This window comes from Dermochelys coriacea, chromosome 4, assembly GCF_009764565.3.
Source record: "Dermochelys coriacea isolate rDerCor1 chromosome 4, rDerCor1.pri.v4, whole genome shotgun sequence".
NCBI classification, from domain to species: Eukaryota; Metazoa; Chordata; order Testudines; family Dermochelyidae; genus Dermochelys; species Dermochelys coriacea.
The window spans coordinates 83,515,691-83,540,342 of NC_050071.1; the positions used below are offsets into that span (position 1 = coordinate 83,515,691).

Sequence of the window (24,652 nt, forward strand, 5' to 3'; positions counted from 1 at the left end):
CCAATGCTGGCTGAATCTGGATCCTGGTGAGTAGTCCATCAGCAGCCTTGCCCTGAAAATCCTGTGAAGAAGGGGCAGAAGGAAGACGATGGATTTGACCTGCACAGGCATATGTGAACCACTGGTCTCCTTTCTTAAAACTCACAATTTAATGGGTCACTGTGTGTGAGATCTTCCTGCTTGTGGGGGGGGAGGGTGGAAGGACTTGGCAGGTGTACGTTAGGAGGGTGGGTATGGCTTTTCCTATTGGCTAAGAGGAGGGTGGGGGGTGGTATAGGTGCTGGAACTGCAGGTGCTGCAGCCCCCCTGGGCTTGAAGTGGTTTCCATTATCTACAGGGTTAACAGGTGGGTTCAATGGCTCTCAGCACCCCTACTCTACAAGTTGCTCCAGCCGGCCTGGGGGCTGGGTAGGGCTTTGTTGGGTTTAGGGGGCATGGGCCTGGAGGCTCTTGTTCCTGGAAGGAGGGGACTAACTGGGAGGCGGGATGTGTGTGGGGTGGGGTGGGGTGTGATGGGGGCGAGGGGGGTCGTGGGCGTGAGAAAGGAGGGCAGGGTCTGGCAGCTGGCTGGGTCGGCTGCTCGGGCAGTGGCGGAGGCTGGCTAGAGTGGGGTTTCCGGGCGCGTGGGCCGGCGCGGCGCAGTGTACCCAGGGGAGAGCCGCGCCCTGGACCGAAGGAGCCGCCCGGCCCCGCTTGCTGCCGCCGTTGTGGGGATTCGGCGCCCCGCCACCTGCGGCCGTCGGGAAGGGGCGCGCAGAGCCCGCAGCGAGCGGAGGGTGGCGCTCCAGCGTCTCCGGAGCAGCCCGACCCCGCAGACCCCTTTCCCAGCCGCCCCCGGCCTCCCTCCCGACGGGCGATGGAGGGTCACGATGAGAAATGAGAGGGGGGCGCTGCTGGCAGCCGGGGCCGCGCTGGGGCCGCCAGGAGGGGAAGGGAGCCTGCGGGGCTGCTGCGAGCCCGGGCGTCGCTCTTCTCTGCGCCTTTCATGCGCGTGGCCAGCGGGGTGCGGCGCCCCTGCCCCCCGCCCGTGACTTCCGCCCCGCCGCGGCGTGCCCGAGATCCAGAGCTGGTGGTCGTAGGGTAAGGCTGGAAAACGCGGGGGGCTGCGGCGCGCCTCGGGCCACCTTCCCGGCGTGTGCAGGCGGAGGTCGGAATTCCCGGGGGCAGGGCGTGTGCAGGGCTGTGTTACACGTGTCCAGTGTGTGTGTGTGTGTATCTACATACAGCTTATTACGAATAGGGTACGTGAATGGTGTATAAAATACATGCTGGGGTGGCAGCAAGGTGTATTGGTGTAAATTTGGCATGACTGTATTACCGACAACAAGGCATCTCAAAGAATCAGCGGTAAAACCTTGAAACCATACCATCAAGTGTTTTCCCTGTTTTAGAGCACTTGCATTTTTTTTTTTTTATTATTATTGTTACTTTTTTCATACCTCAGCCTGTAGCTCCATGCTCTCCCAGTGCCAGGAGAACAACTCACGCAGACCTCTGAGGGAGCGAGAAAATCTCTTGCATTAAAAATTCTGTACAAATAGATTTTGTTTATACATACAAATGTCATGATTTCCAGGTCAGTCTCTCAGCCCCTTTTGGGAATCTCTCCTTTTGAAAAGTATGAGGCGCTTTTTCTAGCATTCAGGAGGCACAAGATACCTGACCATGAATATCATCGCCATTGTAGACTGACTGTTGTACGACTGGGGCCTCAGGTCATTTTAATCATAGGCATGTGAGGTGTGAGTTTCACATCTGGGAAGAGAAAAAAGGCCAGTGGATTTAATTAAAATAATAGTGTCTGTTTTGAAGCTGTTCAGAAGTTTGGAATTTTGGAATTCCCTGGGGGGAGAGATTAAAGAGCAGAGTGCAGCTAAGGCAGTCAAAGGTTCATGATAGATGCAGGATTAAATAGGAGGAGTGTACGTGTATGTAATAATCATTTTTTATGCCTGATTAGTGACTTGATTCTGTATTTGACCTTTGTTCTTTAGAAATAAACAAATATGTCCAATTGAAATCAGTGGAAGGCCCACATTTGGAACAAGGGTAGAATATAGCTCAAAGTGACTGTTCTGACTTTAATTTAAGGCTTTAATTGCTCCTGTCATTCTTCACAGAACTCTTCTCATAACCATAGACAGTGGCTTTATGCATTACATTAAATCCCAGTCAACATTAAGACAAACTGGAAAATAGTATGACCAATCATATAAACTTTACATGGGTATTACTTAAGGTAGGAATTATACATCTAAGAAAAGGTTGCAGGACTGAGCCTGTATATTGTTTTTACAAATGCGTGTATTTCTTCTAAAGAGATTTTAAGTATTTTTTCTGAGCAAGATGATTTCTCTAAAGAAAACTATATTGTAATATTACATGCAGGGTTAGTTATCTAAGAACAAGTCTAAGTATTTGCATGAAAATAGAACACAGTTGTCCCATCACGCTACCATTCGTATAGTGCTTTGAACCCTCTCCTGTGTCTATGCAAAATATTGTATGTGTGTTCTGAATATATATATATATATATATATATATATATATATATATATACCTCATAAACTGCTATATAACGATTTAACAACAATACTATATTGAATAGAAATTGTATGTTCAAATTTAACTAAAAAAGTATTAACAATTAAAATTACATTAATATGGCAATATTGGAAAAAATTAGTATTGTATTTGATGGGGTTTTTGCAGAGAGATGAGGTTATATTACTGTGTGTGATCTAAGGATGAGGGGTTTTTTTGGAGTATTTCTGATTTTATTGTCTGCTGGCTGAGGTAGATTGTTTCATGAATTTAACTATTTAAGGCTGCTAGCTGGCAGGGTAATGTTATTTGTATATTAGTATTAAGGTCGCTGACTGATACAAGTTTAATAATTGTCAGGGTACTCTTAGAGTTGTTATTTGTGAGTTCTCAGTGTTGTATGTTCTAAAGGGATCAATTTAATTTATTAATTCAACAACTGAGTTAGATTATAGACATTTAGGATTGTAAACTAACAACTACTCCAGTTAAAAAATACTAACTTTTCTCTACACACTAAGATATTGTTAGAGCATAAGCTTTCGTGACCTACAGCTCACTTCATCGGATGCATTTGGTGGAAAAAACAGAGGAGAGATTTATATACACACACACACACAGAACATGAAAAAATGGGTTTTTCATACACACTGTAAGGAGAGTGATCACTTAAGATAAGCCATCACCAGCAGCAGGGGGGAAAAGGAGGAAAACCTTTCATGGTGACAAGCAAGGTAGGCTAATTCCAGCAGTTAACAAGAATATCAGAGGAACAGTGGGGGGTGGGGTGGGGGGGAGAAATACCATGGGGAAATAGTTTTACTTTGTGTAATGACTCATCCATTCCCAGTCTCTATTCAAGCCTAAGTTAATTGTATCCACAAAAAGAAAAGGAGTACTTGTGGCACCTTAGAGACTAACAAATTTATTAGAGCATAAGCTTTCGTGAGCTACAGCTCACTTGCAAATTAATTCCAATTCAGCAGTCTCTCGTTGGAGTCTGTTTTTGAAGCTTTTTTGTTGAAGGATAGCCACTCTTAGGTCTGTGATCGAGTGACCAGAGAGATTGAAGTGTTCTCCAACTGGTTTTTGAATGTTATAATTCTTGACGTCTGATTTGTGTCCATTCATTCTTTTACGTAGAGACTGTCCAGTTTGGCCAATGTACATGGCAGAGGGGCATTGCTGGCACATGATGGCATATATCACATTGGTAGATGCGCAGGTGAACGAGCCTCTGATAGTGTGGCTGATGTGATTAGGCCCTATGATGGTATCCCCTGAATAGATATGTGGACAGAGTTGGCAACGGGCTTTGTTGCAAGGATAGGTTCCTGGGTTAGTGGTTCTGTTGTGTGGTGTGTGGTTGCTGGTGAGTATTTGCTTCAGATTGGGGGGCTGTCTGTAAGCAAGGACTGGCCTGTCTCCCAAGATCTGTGAGAGTGATGGGTCGTCCTTCAGGATAGGTTGTAGATCCTTGATGCTGCGTTGGAGAGGTTTTAGTTGGGGGCTGAAGGTGATGGCTAGTGGCGTTCTGTTGTTTTCTTTGTTGGGCCTGTCCTGTAGTAGGTGACTTCTGGGTACTCTTCTGGCTCTGTCAATCTGTTTCTTCACTTCAGCAGGTGGGTATTGTAGTTGCAGGAATGCATGATAGAGATCTTGTAGGTGTTTGTCTCTGTCTGAGGGGTTGGAGCAAATGCGGTTATATCGTAGCGCTTGGCTGTAGACAATGGATCGAGTGGTATGATCTGGATGAAAGCTAGAGGCATGTAGGTAGGAATAGCGGTCAGTAGGTTTCTGATATAGGGTGGTGTTTATGTGACCATTGCTTATTAGCACCGTAGTGTCCAGGAAGTGGATCTCTTGTGTGGACTGGTCCAGGCTGAGGTTGATGGTGGGATGGAAATTGTTGAAATCATGGTGGAATTCCTCAAGAGCTTCTTTTCCATGGGTCCAGATGATGAAGATGTCATCAATGTAGCGCAAGTAGAGTAGGGGCATTAGGGGACGAGAGCTGAGGAAGCATTGTTCTAAGTCGGCCATAAAAATGTTGGCATACTGTGGGGCCATGCGGGTATGGCCATGCCACTATGGATGTAGAAGCCCTCTACACCAACATTCCACACAAAGATGGACTAGAAGCCGTCAGGAACAGTATCCCCAATACTGTCACGGCTAACCTGGTGGCTGAACTTTGTGACTTTGTCCTGACCCATAACTATTTCACATTTGGTGACAATGTATACCTTCAAATCAGCGGCACTGTGATGGGTACCCGCATGGCCCCACAGTATGCCAACATTTTTATGGCTGACTTAGAACAACGCTTCCTCAGCTCTCGTTCCCTAATGCCCCTACTCTACTTGCGCTACATTGATGACATCTTCATCATCTGGACCCATGGAAAAGAAGCTCTTGAGGAATTCCACCATGATTTCAACAATTTCCATCCCACCATCAACCTCAGCCTGGACCAGTCCACACAAGAGATCCACTTCCTGGACACTACGGTGCTAATAAGCGATGGTCACATAAACACCACCCTATATCGGAAACCTACTGACCGCTATTCCTACCTACATGCCTCTAGCTTTCATCCAGATCATACCACTCGATCCATTGTCTACAGCCAAGCGCTACGATATAACCACATTTGCTCCAACCCCTCAGACAGAGACAAACACCTACAAGATCTCTATCATGCATTCCTACAACTACAATACCCACCTGCTGAAGTGAAGAAACAGATTGACAGAGCCAGAAGAGTACCCAGAAGTCACCTACTACAGGACAGGCCCAACAAAGAAAACAACAGAACGCCACTAGCCATCACCTTCAGCCCCCAACTAAAACCTCTCCAACGCATCATCAAGGATCTACAACCTATCCTGAAGGACGACCCATCACTTTCACAGATCTTGGGAGACAGACCAGTCCTTGCTTACAGACAGCCCCCCAATCTGAAGCAAATACTCACCAGCAACCACACACCACACAACAGAACCACTAACCCAGGAACCTATCCTTGCAACAAAGCCCGTTGCCAACTCTGTCCACATATCTATTCAGGGGATACCATCATAGGGCCTAATCACATCAGCCACACTATCAGAGGCTCGTTCACCTGCGCATCTACCAATGTGATATATGCCATCATGTGCCAGCAATGCCCCTCTGCCATGTACATTGGCCAAACTGGACAGTCTCTACGTAAAAGAATGAATGGACACAAATCAGACGTCAAGAATTATAACATTCAAAAACCAGTTGGAGAACACTTCAATCTCTCTGGTCACTCGATCACAGACCTAAGAGTGGCTATCCTTCAACAAAAAAGCTTCAAAAACAGACTCCAACGAGAGACTGCTGAATTGGAATTAATTTGCAAACTGGATACAATTAACTTAGGCTTGAATAGAGACTGGGAATGGATGAGTCATTACACAAAGTAAAACTATTTCCCCATGGTATTTCTCCCTCCCACCCCACCCCCCACTGTTCCTCTGATATTCTTGTTAACTGCTGGAATTAGCCTACCTTGCTTGTCACCATGAAAGGTTTTCCTCCTTTCCCCCCCTGCTGCTGGTGATGGCTTATCTTAAGTGATCACTCTCCTTACAGTTTTCAGAGTAGCAGCCCTGTTAGTCTGTATTCGCAAAAAGAAAAGGAGTACCCGTGGCACCTTAGAGACTAACAAATTTATTAGAGTATAAGCTTTCGTGAGCTACAGCTCACTTCATCGAATGCATCCGATGAAGTGAGCTGTAGCTCACGAAAGCTTATGCTCTAATAAATTTGTTAGTCTCTAAGGTGCCACGGGTACTCCTTTTCTTTCTCCTTACAGTGTGTATGATAAACCCATTGTTTCATGTTCTGTGTGTGTGTGCATATAAATCTCTCCCCTGTTTTTTCCACCAAATGCATCCGATGAAGTGAGCTGTAGCTCACGAAAGCTTATGCTCTAATAAATTTGTTAGTCTCTAAGGTGCCACAAGTACTCCTTTTCTTTTTGCTAATACAGACTAACATGGCTGCTACTCTGAAACCTAAGATATTGTTGTAGAAATAGCAATAAAGCAACAGTATAGTTTTCCTCATCTATGTATTTTAAAATATGTAGTTTAAGGTTTATAGACTTTTTAAGTTATTGAGGGTGGCGACATAGAACTACATTTTATAAGTAGCAATCAAAATGAGTCAGAAGATCAGTACTAACACTTGTTACATCGGAAAGGGCAGAGTAATGAATAATGTTATGGCCTATTCCGTAATGCAAATGATCCAAATGTCTTCAGAACTGAAGTCATGGTGCTTTCGCAGCTCATGAAAATTTTGATATGTGCATGTTCCTTGATATTTAACTAGCATCTCAGATTTCCTAATGAAAATGTTAAGTTGACTTTTTAAAGACTCTTTGAAAAGGTCCTTTTCCACTTAGTAGCATATTTGTAATTTATTTTCCTGCAGACTTTACAGGCAGTGAAATCAGCTGCAGGTTAATGATTGAACAACAAAATTTATTTAACTAAGTACTGTCTGAACAATTACTGTTTTGTGCTTTTGAAGTACCTCTGGTGCCGGGAGGGAATACTGCATGAGTGTTTTTCCTGTGGTTTCTGAACGGCAAAATACAGGATAAAGAAGTGCTTGAAGAATAACATGTAGATTTCTGTAAAGATTCATACCACTCTTAAAATAAGCCTTTAATTCCAATAAAAGTACACTCACGTTTTTTCCCTCAGGAAAGCTCTTGTAAATTGACTTACTATATCTTAAAATTGTTTGAGCAATTAATTAACACTTTTAAGGAGTTGGCCAAGGCGGAAATTCAAGTCATTGTTCTGAATTCATAGGCCAGATATTTTTCAGCCAGTGTTCCTGTCCAGTGGTGAGAGGTGCTTTATTCTGCAATCATACAGTCGTTGGTCCAGATCCTGCAAATAAGTTGTTTGAGTCTGTAAAGAAAAATAGGTTGCAGGAGATGGAAAATAATACTTTTTTTTTCTATAAATGGACTAAATGCAAAGCTAATTTATTTTCTTTTTTTCATTGCTATCTTGGCACCCAGTTCTCCAGTCCTTTTAAACAAATAATCCCATTGACTAATGATTGTGTGCAAAAGGTTTGTAGGATCTTCCCTCCGATCCCTGATTATAGTACTAGTTCCTAGGCAGAAGCCTTCTTATTTGTCAGTTTGGGAGCAAATTCATTCCGTCTTACAGTGCTGTACTACCACTCTTTCCATAAGTGCACATTCTTGAGTGTTGTACAGGAATCCAGAACTCTCTTCTTTTACTTGTGACTAGAATTTACAGTATCAATTGCAGTGTGAAAATCATTTGCTCCGAACCTCTTTTAAGTCTAATCTGCTCTTTTCATTTGGCTATACAGTAGTATGCGGTTTGAGTAGTTAGTTTCTACCTTTTTGTTTTTGATTGTGAGACATGAGTTATGATTATGTACAAACTATAGAAATTAATATTGTTTTCTTGTGGTGTTTTCAGAAAGGGGCTGTCCAAAGGATCTACAGATCATTGTTTCCTAGGGAAGAGTGGAGATCTTCCAGCAATTTTTAGGAGAAATGTGCAGGATGCCATTGACAATTTTACCTGGTATGCATTAACTTCTGAAATAGCACTTATTAATAATAGAACAATGGGCTAAGTATGGTAATATAATCCATTATAATTAAATATTATAATGTGTCTACAGCAAATCTGGATAATTAACAGGTTGCTTTATTATTTTGGAAAAAAGTGGCTGCATTTAATATCATGCTTTTATACAAATGTAGTGCAGTTTCTTTCCACTGAAGTATATTCTCTGACATAGTTAAAATGAATATCATCAATCATTTTTCGGTAAGCTTTTCCTGCAGGAGTACAGGGTCAAGAAACATCATCTTTTAATTCAAGTGATTATTTTCAGATTACCTCTTGGATTTCATTGGTCATTCCAGGTCATTTTCATGGATGACAAGTGTTAAGTGAGGACTTCAACTTTCCAAATAAACATTAGGCCGTGCAAGGGAAGCAGCAGTTTAACTAGCTGAGATAGCAAGGAAATTCAACTTTTTATGTATTAGTCTGCTTAACTCAAAGTTTGTCTTTGCCGCATTTCAGGCAGATAACATTTGCCTTTGGTCTGCATTTTCTCCAGTGTACTTAATATTTTGTACAACCATGATTCTTTCCTTCTCAGAGTTTTTTCCTCTCCTCTCCTCTGCCCCCACTTGCTGAGTAATATAATCCCATATTCTTTTTTTATAAAACTATTATTATTGTATCTAAACGCATTTAATCTAGGAATAGAAACACACAGGCTCTGTACTGCACAAAATACAAATAACCTTTGTTAATCAGATCATCTGTAAATATCTCTGGGTTTGAACTACGCTACTGGACTCTGGGGCACCACAACCTCAGAGCAAAATAAAGAGCCAGCACGGAGAGTCCAGGTTCAAACTTCAGAGTTCAGTGATGAGAAAGCTAACTGTTTTTGTAGATCAGCTAACTTTAAAGAGGCCTCATTCCAACTACCACTGTCTAGACCAGTGGTTCCCAAACTTGTTCCGCCACTTGTGCAGGGAAAGCCCCTGGGGGGCTGCGCCAGTTTGTTTACCTCCTGCGTCCGCATGTTCGGCCGATTGCGGCTCTCAGGGGCCGCGGTTCGCTGCTCCAGGCCAATGGGAGCTACTGGAAGCAGCGTGGGCTGAGGGATGTACTGACTGCTGCTTCCAGCAGCTCCTATTGGCCTGGAGCAGTGAACCGCGGCCACTCGGAGCCGCGATTGGCCGAACCTGCAGGCGCGGCAGGTAAACAAACCGGCGCGGCCCGCCAGGGTCTTTCCCTGCACAAGCGGCAGAAAAAGTTTGGGAACCACTGGCTTAGACATTGATTGGTCTGCAAAGATGATTGCCTAGATCTTCACTGCATTCCAGTGTTGGAGGATCCAGAGTACAGCCACTTAAAAGCCTCCTAACAAACTAAAAACCCATAACTGAAAGTTTGGAATGGGCCCTGTGATGTTTCACTCCATATTTTGTGAAAATATGCTTATGATATGAATATGCCATAACTGAGAAATACTTTATGGAAGATAGGTCTTGTAAGGTGTCATTGGAAAGGTTATGATTTACTGAATGTGATTATCCAATTTGTATGCTTTTATCATTTCTGTATCTGAAGTTAGGAATATTGACGATGTGTCTGTATTTCAACTTTGCTACTTTGGGTGATGCCCATTTGTAAGGCTTCAGGTACAACAATGGAAAAGCCAGACAGGGCTGATGACCCATCAGCGAGGACAATGGATTGTGAAAAGGCTTGGCCTTCCTGTGGACAATCCACACTGCAACTGACTCATGGACGCTGAAATACTACAGAGTCAGGTGGTCTTATCACCTGATACTAAACATTACCTGGAACTTCTTGTAACTGTCCATTGGAAAGGAAGGGAGGTCAGTTTGGGAAACAAAGGATTCCCACCTTATGTAAATCCTACTTAAGGGTGGGGAGGAAGGCAAACAAGACTCCCGCTCTCCGCCTATCTGCCCAAGAAGAAAGACTGCTAAAGCCACCTGAAGGGAAAGCAAGGGGGGAGTCCAGGCTGAGACAGGGATCCAGTCTGAAAAGGAATATAACTGGAACTCTGAACCACAGAAACATTGTAACCTGCCTAAAATAACATTTAGGGTGATTTATTTACATTTTATAACCTTTTACTTAAGTATATTGAGCATAGCTTGTGTATTTTGTTTTATTTGCTCAGTAATCTGCTTTGTTCTGTTATCTCTTATATTCACTTAAAATGCACCTTTTGTAGTTAATAAACTTATTTCTTGTTTATAATATAACCCAGTTTATGTAATTGCTAACTGAGGGGGGAGGGGTAAGAAGTTGTGCACATCTCCCTCCACGTTGAGGGAGAGGGTGAATTTCATAAAACCTTTCAGTTTGTACCCCTTAAAGGGAATGGGCACCAGAACGGATCTCTGTCTGTCTATGCAGCTGGGTGTGGCCCTGCCTGTGTGCTTGACTGGAAGAGACTTGTGAGCCTAGCCCGGTAAGGCCAGGTAAAGGGGACCCCAGGCTGGCAGAATAAGCTAACTTGGTGGCATCTTGACACATCAGATGACACCCCAAAGGGCCAAACCTGTCACAGTGGTGTAGGGGGCAGGATAGTGTGCACAGCTTTTTGCCCTGTAACACTGGTGGTGATTTTAAGTGAATTTTAAGTGTGGTGACTAGAGAACAGACAAAGCGGTTACTGGTTTGTTTTCTGTTTGCTTATTTCGGGCAAGAGAAGAAGGGACAGGAAAAAACTGCAAAATGAGTGAAAGTGAAGCTACCAAAAAGTTGGAGCTCTGCAGATTTCAGGCAGTGGAAAATGAGAAAGCATAAAAGACGTATGGAATTACAAGAAGCATAAAATGCCAGGGAGAAAGCAGCCCATGAGAGGGCCATGGAAGCCCAGAAGCAAGCCCTGGAAATGAAAGACAAAGAAATCGAAGCCCAGAAGCAAGCTCTGGATTTGAAAGACAAAGAAATTGAGGCCCAGAAAGCAGCCCACAAGAGGGCCATGGAATCAAGGCAGCTCGAGGCTGACAGGGAGAGGAGGAGGAGGAGACAAAACCCCACACCAGGGGGCGCCACCTCTCCAAAAATCCACAAGTGGAAGTGGTTGTGTCCACCATATAATGACTCTGGTGATCATGCTGAATATTTCATCACCTTTGAGAGGCTGTGTATGCTCTATGTGATTCCTGACGATCCAAAGATGACCACTTTGGTTGCAAAATTGACTGGGAGAGCTCTGGACATATTCAATAAGAGCTCTGGACATATTCAAAAATTCTGCTGCCTGAAATCTCATATTTAATAAGATGTTCATGGGTGATGGTTCCAATTATGGTAAATTTAAGGATTCGGTTTTGAACAGTTTCAGATTACACCTGAAATGTATAGAGTAAAATTTAGAAGCTTTAAGAGAGGGTCTAGATTAAGTAATGTGTCTTATGTGAACCAAAATGGGAGATTTACTGGATAGTGGGTGAGGGGAAAAGATATTTATACAAGTTTTGAAGGAATGTATGATTTGGTTGGTCAGGAACAGTTGTGTCTAATGTTGATGTAAAACAGTGTTTATGGGATAAAAAGATGGAAACCATTGATGAACTTGCAGTTTATGCTGATAAATTGGAGCAATCCGAAGCACCAAGTGGAATAAATCACAGGCAGAGGAGTTTAAGTTTGGTGGGAAGCAAAGTCCCCGTTTTACCCCGGGAAGGAGGGTGGATGGGAGGCTGGACACTCGCCTCCAGTCTTTGTCCCAAATCTCCTGTGAAAGCAGAAGAGCCCAGCAGATGCTATCGTAATTCCACTGAACACCTGAAGAATATGTGCCTTCTGCTGAGTAGGAACAGGCAGCAGACAACTCATGGAAATGCTGCTACCGAGAGAACAGAGGCACCTCAGGCAGTTGCCACTTATCACACAGGATTTGTAAAGGTTGCCACTGCACAGCCAGGCAGTAAGCACATGAAGGCTGTCAAAGTAATTGGCAGAGAACTCCCTGCATGGAGAGATACTGGTACAGAAATCTCTGTGGTCAGGAGAGACCTGGTTCAGGAAAGATACTGCCAGGACAAATGGCAAAGCTTTTGTTAGTAGGGGGTCACAAAATCCTTGCGCCTTTGGCTAAAGTGCACATGGAATCTGAGATTTGAAAGCTGAGTTAACTGTGGCTGCGGATACTCAAAATCCTGCACAAATTCTTCTGGGAAATGACTTTTTCAATGTGGCTAGGGCTATGCAGGGGTCTGTCAACAGCGAGGAGAAATCTTGTGCTGAAGCCCCAGTGGGAAGGAGCAAAGCTACAGAAACTGCTGAGGAAATGAGAGAATGTCTCTTTAATTCCTCTACTGCCCTGCAAAGCAATTTGCTACCAAAGGTGGGAGTGGGTAAAACTAGCTCCTGTCCTGTTGCTATCCCGTTGGGTGATGGGAGTGTTTTGCCTGATGGCAGGGAGTGTGTTGAGGTTACTGGCTGCCAGGAATTGGCAGTTAAGCACGAAACAGAACTCACTGTAAAATGCATAGGAAAATGTGTCCTAGAAGAAAGTCCAGAGAAAGGGGGTGAAATCCTGGAGACCGCTGCAGTGGTTAAGGTTTCCTTGGGCCCTGTAACTAGATGCAAACCCAATTACCAGTGAAGGGTCTGTTCTGGCTGTTAACTCTGAGCCCACGGCTGAACAGGGGGCAGATGCCGCTCTGGCCGACGATATATCCCCCACTTTGCCACAAGGGCAAGCCCTCTGACAGACCTAATGAAGGCCCATGGACCTGATCTGGTGAGATGGTCTAACGCAGCAGAGAGAGCATTAATAGATCTACGGACTGCCATCTGCAATAACCCCGTACTGATAGCCCCAGATTTCACCAAGGAATTTATCCTGCAGACTGATGCATCGAAAGTGGGGTTGGGGGCTGTTCTATCACAGATGGTTGGGGAGGAGGAATACTCAATTCTCAACCTCAGTAGGAAACGTCTTCCGAGGGAACAAAAATATGCAGTGGTGGAGGGAGAGTGCCTCGCCGTAAAATGGGTCATGGAAATGTTGCGCTACTAGCTGCTCGGGGGCAGATTTGTCCTCGTGACCAACCATGCCCCTCTTCAATGGATGCAGCTGAACAAGGAGAAGAACGTAAGGGTGACTAGGTGGTTCTTATCCCTCCAACCTTTCCAGTTTCTTGTACAACACAGAGCAGGGAGCTGTCACGGCAATGCCGATGGCTTGTCACATGTGCCCCTTGGTGTTGAGCAGGGGGAGGGATATGTGACAGACCCAGACCAGTGGGGTACAGGAGTCTGGTAGAAGGCAAATATACTGGCCACTAGATGAATAGTTTTCTGTTCCCTGAGTGACCAGAGCAGGGGCTGCACTAGAGCCATCAGAAACCTGCTAGAACCAATTAAGACAGGCAAGCTAATTACAGGACACCTGGTTTAAAAAGGACCTCCCATCAGTTAGAGTAGGGAGTGCAAGGAGAAGGGAGTGAGAGGGTGTGTTGCTGGAGGACTGAATAGTATATATGTGATCAGGCTTCAGGAGAAAGATCCTGCAGTGAGGATAAAGAAGGTGCTGGGGAGAGGCCATGGGGAAGTAGCCCAGGGAGTTGTAGCTGTAGCTGTCACGCAGCTGATACAGGAGACAGACAGCTGCTATCCACAGAGCTCTGGACTGGAACCCAGTGTAGAGGGCGGGCCCGGGTTGCCCCCATCCCTCCAACTCCTGATTGGACACAGGAGGAGTTGACCTGGTCTGTGAGCAACACCAAAAGGGAAGTTCTAATTTGGAAAGGGATCTGGCCTGTCCCTGACCCACTAGGTGGGTCAACAGAGACTGCAGAGATTGTTCTCCATTTCTCCCATGTTGGCCAGTGATGAGGTTAGCTGAGTGAACAGCAAGTTTGAGCCTCTAGCAGAAGAGGCCAAACTGAGGGCTGCCGTGAACCTCTGAGGTGAGCAAATCTGCCAAAAAGTGCAGAACCCACCAAGGCAGAGGGGGAACTTTGTCACACTGTCTATAACTTGTACAATTTTGGCTGCAATGTCTTTAACTGTGCAGGACGGGCCATATTATTCTTTCAGCACCTTTCACATATTGAGTATGTATGCATGTGCATGGTCGCATGTGTAAAGTAAATCACTATACACGTGTTCAGGGTGTCCTGGTAATAATTAAAATGATAATCATCCAGCAGTGTAATATGGAGAAAAGTTAACCTATCAATCGGGCCCTACCAAATTCACAGCCGTGAAAAACGTGTCATGGACCGTGAAATCTGGTCTCCCCCTGTGAAATCTGGTCTTTTGTGTGCTTTTACCCTATATTGAGCAGATTTCATGGGGGAGACCACAGTTTCTCAAACTGGGGGTCCTGATCCAAAAGGGAGTTGCAGGGGGTTACAGGGTTATTTTAGGGGTGGTTGCGGTATTGCTACCTTTACTTCTGTGCTGTCTTCAGAGCTGAGTGGCTGGAGAGCGGCAGCTGCTGACTGAGGTGCCAGCTCTGCAGCAGCAGTGCAGAAGTAAAGATGGCAATACCATACCATGCTATCCTTACTTCTGCACTGCTGCGGGAGGCGACTCTGCCTCCAGAGCTGGGCTTGTGGTCAGCAGCTGTCGCTCTCCAGCTGCCCAGCTCTGAAGGCAGCGCTGCAGCCAGGAGCAGTGCAAAAGTAACGGCAGCAGTACTGCAACCTCCTCCCTCCTTTTTGGATCAGGACCCCTAAAATTACAAGACTGAAATTTTAGATTTGAATAGCTGAAATCATGAAATTAGCCATTTTTTAAATCCTATGACCGTGAATTTGACCAAAATGGACCGTGAATTTGGTAGGGCCCTACCTATCAGCCTTTGGATGACAGGTATGATTGCAGCATACACCCATCCCACTCTGCCTAAAAGCCCGTACCCATCTCATTACCCTTATTTAACAGATGGATTTCACAGCATGTTCTGAAAGTCATGTGTGTCTGTCATTAAATATGAAGGGAAGGCTAACCACCTTTAAATCCCTCCTGGCCAGAGGAAAAACCCTTTCACCTGTAAAGGGTTAAGAAGCTAAAGATAACCTTGCTGGCACCTGACCAAAATGACCAATGAGGAGACAAGATACTTTCAAAGATGAAAGTGGGGGGAACAAAGGGTTCTCTCTGTCTGTGTGTTGCTGTTGCCGGGACAAAAGCAGGAATGCAGGTCAGGAACTCCTGTAAAGGGTTAATGAGCAATTTAGTTAGATATATGTTAGATTCTGTTTTGTTTAAATGACTGATAAAATAAGTTGTGCTGAATGGAATGTATATTCCTGTTTTTGTGTCTTTTTGTAACTTAAGGTTTAGCCTAGAAGGATTCTCTATGTTTTGAATTTGATTACCCTGTAAGGCATTTACCATCCTGATTTTACAGAGCTGATCCTTTTACTTTTTCTGTAATTAAAATTCTTTTTTTAAGAACCTGATTGCTTTTTTCATTGTTCTTAAGATCCAAGGGTTTGGGTCTGTGTTCACCTATGCAAATTGATGAGGATTTTTATCAAGCCTTCTCCAGGAAAGGGGGTGTAGGGCTTGGGGTGATTTTGGGGGGAAAGACGTTTCCAAGTGGGTTCTTTCCCGGTTATATTTGTTAGATGCTTGGTGGTGGCAGCAATAAAGTCCAGGGACAAAAGGAAAAATAGTTTGTACCTTGGGGAAGTTTTAACCTAAGCTGGTAAAAATAAGCTTAGGGTTTTTTTCATGCAGGTCCCCACATCTGTACCCTAGACTTCAGAGTGGGGAAGGAACCTTGACAATGTCACACACAGGCATACATCGCTACCATATATATGGTATGAATATGTGCAATCTTATTTTTAGTATGTTTGTGTAAAATGCATTTGATTCTTATTATTTTGTTTCTTTCCACAGTGAAACTGTTTCATCACTGTCTTCTAGCAGTTTTATAACACCAACAGACTTGAATAATTCTTGGTCTGGAATACAAAGCTATACTACAGGCTTGTCCACTGAAAGAAGCTCAGTTTACTCTTGGAGGGATGATGTATGTCACAAATTTTTATTAATAGTACTTTTTGTCTAATTTACTGATAAAAGATGAAACTGTTTTACAGAAAACTAAGGTTTTGAATTGACGTACAGCACATGACTTGTAATCGAAAAGTTACTTTTTTTTCCCAGTGCAAGACAGCTGCTATAGTAGTAAAGAAAACCAAATTAATAACAAGGTCATTTGTTAACTCAATTCTGTCTCCAGTGACTAATAATAATAATTTAAAATGTCATATATTTGTTATGGTTCTCATTTTAAATATGTTTAGCTGTATTTCCTAAAAACAGTCTTATAATTTGTAGGAATATGACAAAGCTAATACACAAAGAGTGCATCAGTCATTCTGGGATGTGGATGAAATGTTGTTTGAAGGAAAAGTAAGCTCTCAAACCCAGAGTCTGCAGGCAGAATGTAAAGAGTGGACCAAAAGATCTCTTCATCTGAGGTAAGGTAATTGCATACTAGAATTAGTTTGAAGCTATCAGAATTTTGTTTGATTAATTTATTTATTTTCTAGGTCTGAGCTGTTCTTATTGGCTTATATTTGTAGTACTATTTTCAGAATTGTGTTCAAATTCATCTGCAGTTCAGTGGTCAAACTTCAAAGGGGTAGCTGTGTTAGTCTGTGTCCACAAAAACAACAAGGAGTCCAGTGGCACTTTAAAGACTAACAGATTTATTTGGGCATAAGCTTTTATGCCTGCATCTGTAATTTTCACTCCATGCATCTGAAGAAGTGGGATTTTTAACCCACAAAAGCTTATGCCCAAATAAATCTATTGGTCTTTAAAGTGCCACCGGACTCCTCATTGTTTTAGTGGTCAAACTGTGTGTTAGTTCTTAGCCGTGCATGGACTCTCAGTGCTCTACCTGCTCATGATATTCTTCCTAAGTAATGTAATCATCGCAAAAGATTTTGTATTAGTGCAGTATCATGAGAATAGTTGTGTGTGGAAAATTAATATGAGAAAAGAAGAAACATATTTATTTCAGTAGTGACTTTTAATATTTACAGACTACATCTAATAGCAATTAATACTCTATTTATAAAAACTAACCTCAGTGAAGACGTACAACAAAATCCTGTCTGCCCTGAAGTCAATAGAAAGACATCCATGCTGCCAATTCTGCCCTGTTGAATGCTGTCCTTTTTAGGAGCAGGGAGAAAAGAGTGTGTCCATAGGCTGCAGGAACAGTATGTGGCCATGGTGATGTCACCATCCTGAGTCATATAAACCAGTATGAACCAAAGTGAAATGTTAGCAAAGCAATAAGTAGTTCTGTAAATGGAGAGAGATGTACTTACGGAGAAAATGTCCTTGGCTCTTTCATGGTGGTGCAAGGTGCCTGTGGAACACAGGGACTGCTCTTTCCTTCGATCCATAGCACAGCAAACCACCCAACGAGGGCAGGGAGGAGACCGACGCCCTGTTATGTGCTCAGAGGTTCACACAACACCATTAAAGTGGTACTGCCTTGTGTGCGCACATATGTATACTCTTACTGTCATAGGGTGGCTCCACACCATTCTAATGTGAACCTGTGTGTATCTGGACAACCTAGTCCTTAATCTTTAAAAGGATTTTAGTTTTAAGTTTCCAGAGAATCATAATTACCAAATGTCAATGAAAAAAGATTTAGAATGTGTTGTTAAAGTTGACAGTAATAATAACTAATAAATACTACAATCCTTTATGTGAATCAGGAGACATTAAATACATAAACTTGACTTAACATTTCCATATTGTTATACAAAATCTTTTCTTTCTTTAAATGCTATAACAATTCATAGGATATGCAGAAATCCTGCTGTTGTGTAGAAGTGTAGCTAATTCAATATATGCATTCTCAGCTGATTATATTTTTACAGTATTTTCACTGGACTAGAGTACATATGAATGTTGGGTACTTATGATATCCTGGCTTAGCTCTGATAATGATGGTAAAAAGTAAATGGAACTTATTAATGAGCTCCTGGGAATAGGTAGATTGAACCTGCCTACCGGTACATGATTCAGGAGGGAAATATATTAACTTAATTTGAGCCAATTTAAAGATTATAGACTAGATAGTAGAGAGACAAGATGGACGAGGTAATATCTTTTATTGAACCAAATTCTGTTGGTGAGAGGGACAAGTTGGTTCAATAGAAGATATTACCTCATCTACCCTGTTTCTCTAATATCCAGGGACCAACATAGCTACGATAACACTGGATAGACCAGTTATGGAATATAAGTGTCATTAACTATTTTATTAAGTTATTTTGAAAAAAGATGAGTATAGTAGAAAAGAGAGCTTGATACAGGGTCCTCATGCTCTTCTCCAGTCTGGATTGTTTCTGTATGCTCCATTTCTTCTCTGGGAATCTTCCGAAGCCTCTTGTACAAACACCTCGTTATAAGGCTTGCAAGTGTTTGTCAGGACTGGGGGTGGAGGTTGGAATCAGTTGTTCTGAGTGACTGGCTCCCTTGGGAACTTAGTAGATTTCTGCTTGGAAATTTGTACAAGTTAATGAGTGAACCAACATAAACTTTGCCTCTGAAACCCTCTACCCTGTCAAATGGGGAATAGTGCACAGCTCTAGCACTATAGCAACATGATTTCTGAAGAGGCTGTCCTACTAGGTGAGGTGTTAGCAAGAGAGCCACACAACGCTGTCATTATGGATTTTTGAGAGTCCATTGCATTGGTCCTTCGGTTCTCTGTGGATCTTTGGGCTTCCAAGTTCATATCCCCTGTCCCGTGAGTGGAACATTCTTGCAAATCCTGTCATGTCCATTTTTCAGAGCTATATCTCCTCTCCACAGACAGAGAGTGTTTTTTAAATCAAGTTTGTATGTTTTTCTAAAATATCTGCTCTAGGAATTATTTTGTGGAAGTTCTATGCCCTGTGTTATACAGGAGGTCAGACTAGATGATCACAGTGGTCTCTTCTGATCTTGGAATCTATGAATTACTGGAAAGGTATGGAAAAATTCTAGTGATATAGAAAAAGCCTTCCTGACATGAATGTCAGCTCTCGAAGAAATATTTACAGGTACGAGAAGTTCTGTGAACATTACAGTGCTTATTACAGGTGCTAAGGGAGTTTATTTTAGGGAATTTTCTACCACCTGATATTGAAAAATGCATGGTGTGCCATAGTTAACTCTGAGCTTTAAAAAAAAAAACCTTCGTTCTCAGTCAGGGCTAGATTGTGAACGCCTTTACTCACAGTGTTCAGCAATTTCAGGAGTTGCTCCATTGACTCTAGCAGGATTGCTGCTGTGAGTAATTGTTCCCCAGTGTGAATAAGAGGTTTACAGTCAGTCCTTCCATTTTATGTAAAATAAGTAAGTCATGCTGGTCTCCGTTTGAACAGCAAAACATATTTAGTTGCTCAGACTGGGCCTGAACATTGCCATTGATTTCAATAGGCACGGGATCAAACCTAATAAAAGAAAAGGTCTTTACTTACTGAGTCAGTTTATAAAGTAGAGAATTTGTAATGATTAATGAGTTATTGACTAATGAACATGACTCAGAACTTTCTTATTTACAGTGCTATTCAGTGAAAAAGTAGGAGTTTCTCAAGGAAAAGTTTCCAAGTATTTGAACGAACCTGAGAATCTCAGATTCAAATATACAAGTTCCTACTTATTACCTGTAGACTCCACTCAAGAGCCCTTGAAAATGTTTAGTGGAGAGCAATGTAAAGTAATGAGCATTAATCAGATAAATAATTATCCGAAATTCTCTATTTCACAAAGGGATTGTGTATACATTAAAAGAAAAATACCCCCTCCCCCACCCCCCAATTGCAGCCTACACATTGAAGCCTTATCTGGTCCCAATTTCAGTAACAAGTACATTAGCAACGACCTTTATAAACGTTTTGGGTCAGATCCTTTGTTCCCAGGGAAGTCACTTTTGTGTTACTAGAGTTGTGCAGAGTAATATTAAAGTAACCCTATTGGGATCGTGTTCTCCATGTATTTTAAAATTTTCTCTTTCTATGTTGTCTGATGGACTGTTCATATGAAAGAGAGTTTTATGTTCTGTATGCAAATCAACTTTTATAACGTAGTTCATATAGCTAGTGTGGGTGTTATCTGTTGTCTTTTCAGTAAATGTCTGGCTATTTTTAAAGCTTATAGGCCTGATCCTCAACTGGTTTAAATTAGCATAGATCTACTGGCTTCAGTGCAGCTATACCACTTTACATTATCTGAGGATCTGGCCCCTTATTCCCATTAATTACTCAGAATAAATGTATGGGAGCTATTATTAAATTATTTCTGCCTGTTTGTTGGCATTGCAGGTGTCTGTATTTTTCACATTGCTGCACTTCCTGGTATTCTGATTTGATTATGTGTAACTACTTCACATTTTGTATTTTGCAGGATTTTAGGAAAACAGCTCCTTTTTCCTAAGGATGAAGGCTTTCAGCATTTTCAGTGCAGAACAACTAGCTCGGTGTACACCAAATCTTTACTTGGCCTCTGTGAAAGTACTAGCAACACAAAAGAGTATGTTAACAGTTTCATATATGTTACTCTTTAAGCATTTCTATTGACATTACATTTTTTTCATATATTCCTAATATTTACAGCAATTAAATATAGTTACAGTTAACATAAAAAACCCCTCAGTCACAAATACATAAACATTACCTATTCTAGATGATTAAATAAGTGAAAAGATTGTATGATATATCAAAGAGTTCCTTTGACTGTGCAGCAATTGTACCGTAGGCTTTTAAGACCTTATTAGGATATCGTTTCAGTATGTTGCCTTTATGTAGTGGAAATAAAATTTACTTAGTCAAAAGCACTTCACTTTGATCTATCGTATCTTTTCATAAGTTTATAGGCATATTATTTTAATAACCTTAAAACACCTCAGGATAATGCAGCAGCTGCCTATTTACACTTCTTTCCATGTATATTTAATTTTAATTCTTTTATTTCAGGCTGTGCATTTTGGGATCTAAATTAGTTCCAATAGCATCCCCAGTACATAAATCATTAGACAGTGGTTCCCCAAGGATTTCTGTTTCTGACTCATCTGAGTATTCATTCCTGGAAGAAGAAATCTATGAGGTGGATGGAAAAATTGAAGAATATCTTGCTTTTGACAACAAGGAGCTGTAAATAAATTATATATTTTTTGAAGAATATAATGAGAAACTGTCATGAAATTGCTTAAAACCTGGTGCTTTGATTCTCTCTAAACCTACTTCCAATTAATTTAGAAAATTCCTTAGTCCTCACTTCTGTGGTTCAGAAGTACACTGTGTAACTCAAAAAGGGGGGATGGAAAAGTGATTTTAAGCCCCCTTTCCTTTCTCTTCCAACCCTGGGCTACTGATGTGTCCCCTGGCAAAAGTTAAAGGAGCCTGAAGAGTGAGAGTGCGGGGAAACCACATCCCCACTGCTGGCTGTAGGGTTGGGAAGTTACGGTAAAGGAACCATTGTGCCCTGTCCCTGAACTAGTTTGATTCTTCTGGGGCCAGCTACACCATCTTTAGGGTCACTTTCCACTGGCACATTTAGAATGCATCCAAGGATGGGGCCTTTCTGAATTGAGATTATAGAGATGGTTTTTAATATAATTTTTTTCATTTTCTTAAATTGTAATATGATATAGTTAATGTTAGAACAAGCATAGAATAAAATTTAGTTCCAGAAAGCTCTTTTCATACTAAGTATATCATGAGGCAGTGAGTAAGGGTTCTGTGACACACCTGTTCCCCAGTCCAGACAGGAAGAGAGAGAAATAAAGAGGGGTGAAAATGTCCATATGATAATGGAAGGGTGGGTGTGGCACATGAAGTTACATGGTCCCCTGCTCTTGCAAAGCTGTAGAAATCCCTCCAGGTCACTCCACATGGTCATGGCAAATGTGTCTGGATGAGCAGGATGTGGAGCTAAGGATCTACTCTATACAATATTCTCCCCTTCAAAGCTGGTGAGATGGTATTTTCCTTAGGTGAGGGGGTGTGGGATTCTAACCCCATATGCCCAAGCCGATCAGTTTTGTCTCATTCCTGCTGTACTATCTATGTCTTTGGCTGCTATATCAAGAGTCTCAAAAACTTCTTGCTATAATGCCCCAGTTTAATTTTTCATGCTGCTACCACTGCCATTCAACCAGCAAGAGGCAACAAAGCAAAGTAAAACCAATTCATAATTTCAGTTTAGAGCGGTTCTGTTTTCTTCCCACAGTACTTGGATCATGTATAATATGAATCTTGATCTTTTAAATACAAATCTATTTTATGCTTTTCTGGATCCATAAGAAAATAGGTTAGATTCACTGTTTTTGTTAACAAAAACATGTAGAAGTTGGTAATAAAGCTGAATTTGCTTCAATCATTAGTGATGATGAGAGTTTGGAACAAAAGAAAGCCCAGCTTGCTCGAAAGAGGAATAAACGTGGCATTCCTCCAATTTCTCCCAATGCCTGTATCAAAGACGCAGTGGCTGCTGAAGTGTTTGATGGTGTCTGGAGCAATATAGTTGAAATATTGGAGGAGCTGATTAGAAAAAACTGGGAAATTGCTATCACAGGTACTCCGAGTTTTTGTAGATGGCACTTATAGACTTGTACTTGGAACAGTAATTTAATTTCACCAATTAATTAAATATGGCTTAGCAAACATCTTTATTATTATTCTTAACTATCACTGTGTGTTTACATGGCACTTTATAAAACGCATGCACATCCTCCCAAAGGAAAGATTCTTACTGACTTCAGTGGGCTTTGGATCAAGCCCATAAAGAGAGGTCTCTCACAAGAAGAAAAGGAGTACTTGTGGCATCTTAGAGACTAACATTTATTTGAGCATAAGCACAAACATTTATTTGATGCATCCGATGAAGTGAGCTGTAGCTCTCGAAAGCTTATGCTCAAATAAATTTGTTAGTCTCTAAGGTGCCACAAGTACTCCTTTTCTTTTTGCGAATACAGACTAACACGGCTGCTACTCTGAAACCTCTCACAAGAAGTGCTTGTAGGCACAGAGAGATCTTTGGTGCAATATGTAACATGATGCCCCTTGGAAGCTCTTCAGCAGTAGGGATTGAATCTGGGACCTGGGTATCTAAAAGCATTAGCCTCTAATGTTTAAGCGAAAAGACCCAAGTTTGTTAAGGAAATCGCAGTAGAGACTCATCAAACTCTGTGTGGTCCAGCCACTAGAGGAGGAGAGAGAGCTACGCTGACTGTGGGTTATGCAGAAATGAACATAGGATGAAAGAACATAGTTCACTGTGATTAAATTTAACTCTTCCTGGTGTTTTTAACAGACTATTGCACAGAAAAGCAGAAGGTAAAGAACTAACTATTGGTGAAATGTTGTTGTCCTCTGGCATGTGCATGGAGTTGCCTTTAGAAGCTAATGGGACATACAGTTTAAGAAACAATGCAGATTAACAGAAGAAACAATGCCAGAAAAACATGCATAAAATCAATCTTAAATAAAAAGAAAAAATATCAATGGAAACTAGTAAAATAATAAACCTCAAATTCATTTTAAAACTATGGCTGGTCTACACTTAAATATTCACAGCCCTGAGTGGTGTAGCTATGCAACCTAACCACGGGCATAGACACAGCTAGGTTGACAGAAGAATGCTTCTAGTGACCTAGTTACTATTTCAGTAGGAACATTACCTCCCTAAACAATGTAGAAACCCGTTCCATTGCTCTAGGCTGTGTCTACACTACGGGGTTATGCTGGCATAGCTATGCCACTATAGCCCCCATAGTGTAGACACAGTCTAAGTAAAAGTTGTTAAATATTTGCAGGAGTCTGCTGGTAGAACTGAGTGTTGCATGTGTTATTGCCAGACTGCACAAGAATTGTTCAGGCTATAAGTGAATTGTTTAGCTCAATATTATGCATTAAAGAGGAGGAGATTTAGGTTTGCTACCTTGTCCTCGAAGAAGGAAATCCACTTGTGGAGAATAGGCTGCTAAGCAGAGTATGTGGGCTAGGACTGTTGAGAAATTTAAGGGTATGATAGAAATAATATAATGGCTTATACTCACTGGAAAAGTAGCAATACAGCTTTTGGCAGGCAGGAATGGACTAAGAGGACATTTGGTTTCTTCTGTTCACACGTTTTTCTGTTTCTAACACACCTTACATGAGAATGTTTCAATAATGTTCCAGCTGTTTTACCAGTGTTTTCTTTAAAAAAAAAAGCAAATTACATCTCTTCCACGTACATGGCCCAACTGATTTATCATTGACAGAGAAAATAGTCATTTTGAAAATGTTTTTAGAAATAAATGCTTTTAAACTCACAACTAGTTTATTTTTAAATTTCATGAAGACTTAAATTTAAACTAATCTAAGACAAAATGTCATAACATTTATAATAAATGTGGAATACTGTTTATCTAGCAGATATGTCAAACCTGAGTCACTGATATTTTCCTACCATCATCAATTTGTTTAACTGCATAAAATTTTGTTTCTTAATCACTTGTATGTTCTACACTGGTG

General features: G+C 41.8%; 1 protein-coding gene across 2 annotated transcripts in view; it reads left to right on the forward strand.

The window, feature by feature from the left end:
* FAM149A (family with sequence similarity 149 member A) overlaps positions 1-24,652 on the forward strand; it is a 77,551-nt gene that overhangs the window by 44,659 nt on the left and 8,240 nt on the right. Inside the window, exons 1-7 of one of the 2 annotated variants that reach the window (XM_038401056.2) lie at positions 624-1,080; positions 8,049-8,156; positions 16,014-16,146; positions 16,458-16,600; positions 20,541-20,666; positions 21,110-21,286; positions 22,519-22,709. In XM_038401056.2, the coding sequence (XP_038256984.1) occupies positions 986-1,080; positions 8,049-8,156; positions 16,014-16,146; positions 16,458-16,600; positions 20,541-20,666; positions 21,110-21,286; positions 22,519-22,709 (973 nt within the window). In that variant the 5' untranslated portion in view covers positions 624-985. Of the gene's footprint in view, positions 1-623; positions 1,081-8,048; positions 8,157-16,013; positions 16,147-16,457; positions 16,601-20,540; positions 20,667-21,109; positions 21,287-22,518; positions 22,710-24,652 lie in introns of those variants that run through there. The other variant, XM_038401054.2, reaches the window with a different exon arrangement.